This window comes from Egretta garzetta, unplaced genomic scaffold (assembly GCF_000687185.1).
Source record: "Egretta garzetta isolate BGI_Z169 unplaced genomic scaffold, ASM68718v1 scaffold151, whole genome shotgun sequence".
In the NCBI taxonomy this organism is placed as follows: Eukaryota; Metazoa; Chordata; class Aves; order Pelecaniformes; family Ardeidae; genus Egretta; species Egretta garzetta.
This window is the reverse complement of record NW_009258615.1, coordinates 105,973-107,591: the sequence shown is the minus strand read 5'-3', so window position 1 is coordinate 107,591 and position 1,619 is coordinate 105,973. Positions and strand designations below refer to the sequence as shown.

Here is a 1,619-nt window from a genome sequence, read left to right as displayed (position 1 = left end):
TGCACCGCTGGCGGGGAGGAGGTAGAGAAATTGGAAGTGAAGTTGAGTTGAGGAAGGAGGAAGAGGGAAGGGGTGGGGAAAAAGTGTTTTTAAGGTTTGATTTTATTTCTCATTATCCTACTCTGATTGATTGGTAATAAATTAAACTAATTTCCCCAAGTCAAGTCTGTTTTGCCCATGACAGTAATTGGTGAGTGATCTCTCTCTGCCTTTATCCCAACCCCCAAGACTTTTTTTATATTTTCTCCCCCTAACCAGCTGAGGAGAGGAGTGATAGAGTGGCACCTGACATCCAGCCAGGGTCAACCCACCACAGTGTGTTATGCCTGGTAACTATAATGTGGCAGGAGACAAGAGTGAGGAATGGTCTGAAAATATATTTCAGAAAGGCAAAACTCACTGCTAACATTCCATTTTGTCATTTTTCCTAGACAAATAACAATATCCTGAATAAAATTAATGACTCGAAAACACATGCTAGTGTACAACCTGTGCATTTCTTTTAGACGGCCATGGGTGCAATATTTATTAAAAGCTAAAATAATAGTTAAAAAGCTCTCTAGAGTAACCCCCACACACACCCCTCGCCAAACCAGAACAACACAACGGCATTGCCAAGAACAAAGGTCCAACTGAAAAACAAATTCACTAATCTATTCACAGTTTAGGTCAAATGTCTGTCTTAACTGTGTACCAGCTTATGAAAGCTTTTTTTTTTTAGCCACAGTGAGGAGGTTAACCATAAAGCTATTACCAGGGTCATGCTTATGTCCTCAATACAGCTACTAAAACAACAGTTAAGTTCTGAGAAGAAAAAAACTAAAGTGCTATAAAAATGGCAAGATATGACCTCAAAACCATATTTTGAACATTAAAACATCTTCTTCTTAAAATATAGTATTACTGAATTACTCAGGCTCACTTTTTCTTCCTCTTTTACAGACAAACGCTGTTTAAGGCCTTCAGGTACCACTTCCCCAGTGAACAGCCAGCACACATCTCAGCCCCCTCAACACTCAGCTGTAAGTAAAGATCTTAAACCCTTTTCACAAACAGATTTCCCCTTTTCTGTATCATCATTTAAGGTTAAGTGCAGTCTATTTAAAGCCAGCCACATAACGTTCAGTTGTACAAGGTCACACAAATTCCTGTGAGCCGTTCCGGTTTCACTTTGCACCGATGTCCTCACCACTTGCTTTCACTTACCGACTGCCGGAGATCTACCAGAGCATCCCAGCCAGGAGCAGTGCCGTTTCTGCTAGCCATAGTTTCACGGATGATGACTAACATCACATCTTTATTTTGTTTTATTAACAGAAACACATGCCTGTACTGGAGGGAAGAAGCATGCCAAGTGTTAGAGGTATAATAAAAAAAAATACCCATTTCTGCAATCAAAACCAGAAATTGTTCCTTCTATATTTAGCTTTTGTACATAAGCAGAGACTGTAGATGACAGAAAAGACATGGTTTTCAGAACAGCAGCCACTTCCCACAACAATCATACTACAAAATTCGCAATACTGTTTCAACTATCTAACATCAAAGTAATTATTCTGCAAAAGGAAATGTTTTTTATCTCATGAGTTCTCTATTCCTCAAGGGAGGGAAAAAAAAGC

General features: G+C 39.3%; 1 protein-coding gene across 1 annotated transcript in view; it reads left to right on the top strand.

Annotated features, from left to right (window-relative positions):
* Nucleotides 1-1,619, top strand: part of CLNK (cytokine dependent hematopoietic cell linker) — a 27,601-nt gene that overhangs the window by 4,334 nt on the left and 21,648 nt on the right. The window contains exons 3-4 of the mRNA XM_035903457.1: nt 943-1,022; nt 1,318-1,363. Coding sequence (XP_035759350.1) covers nt 943-1,022; nt 1,318-1,363 — 126 coding nt within the window. The remainder of the gene's footprint in view (nt 1-942; nt 1,023-1,317; nt 1,364-1,619) is intronic.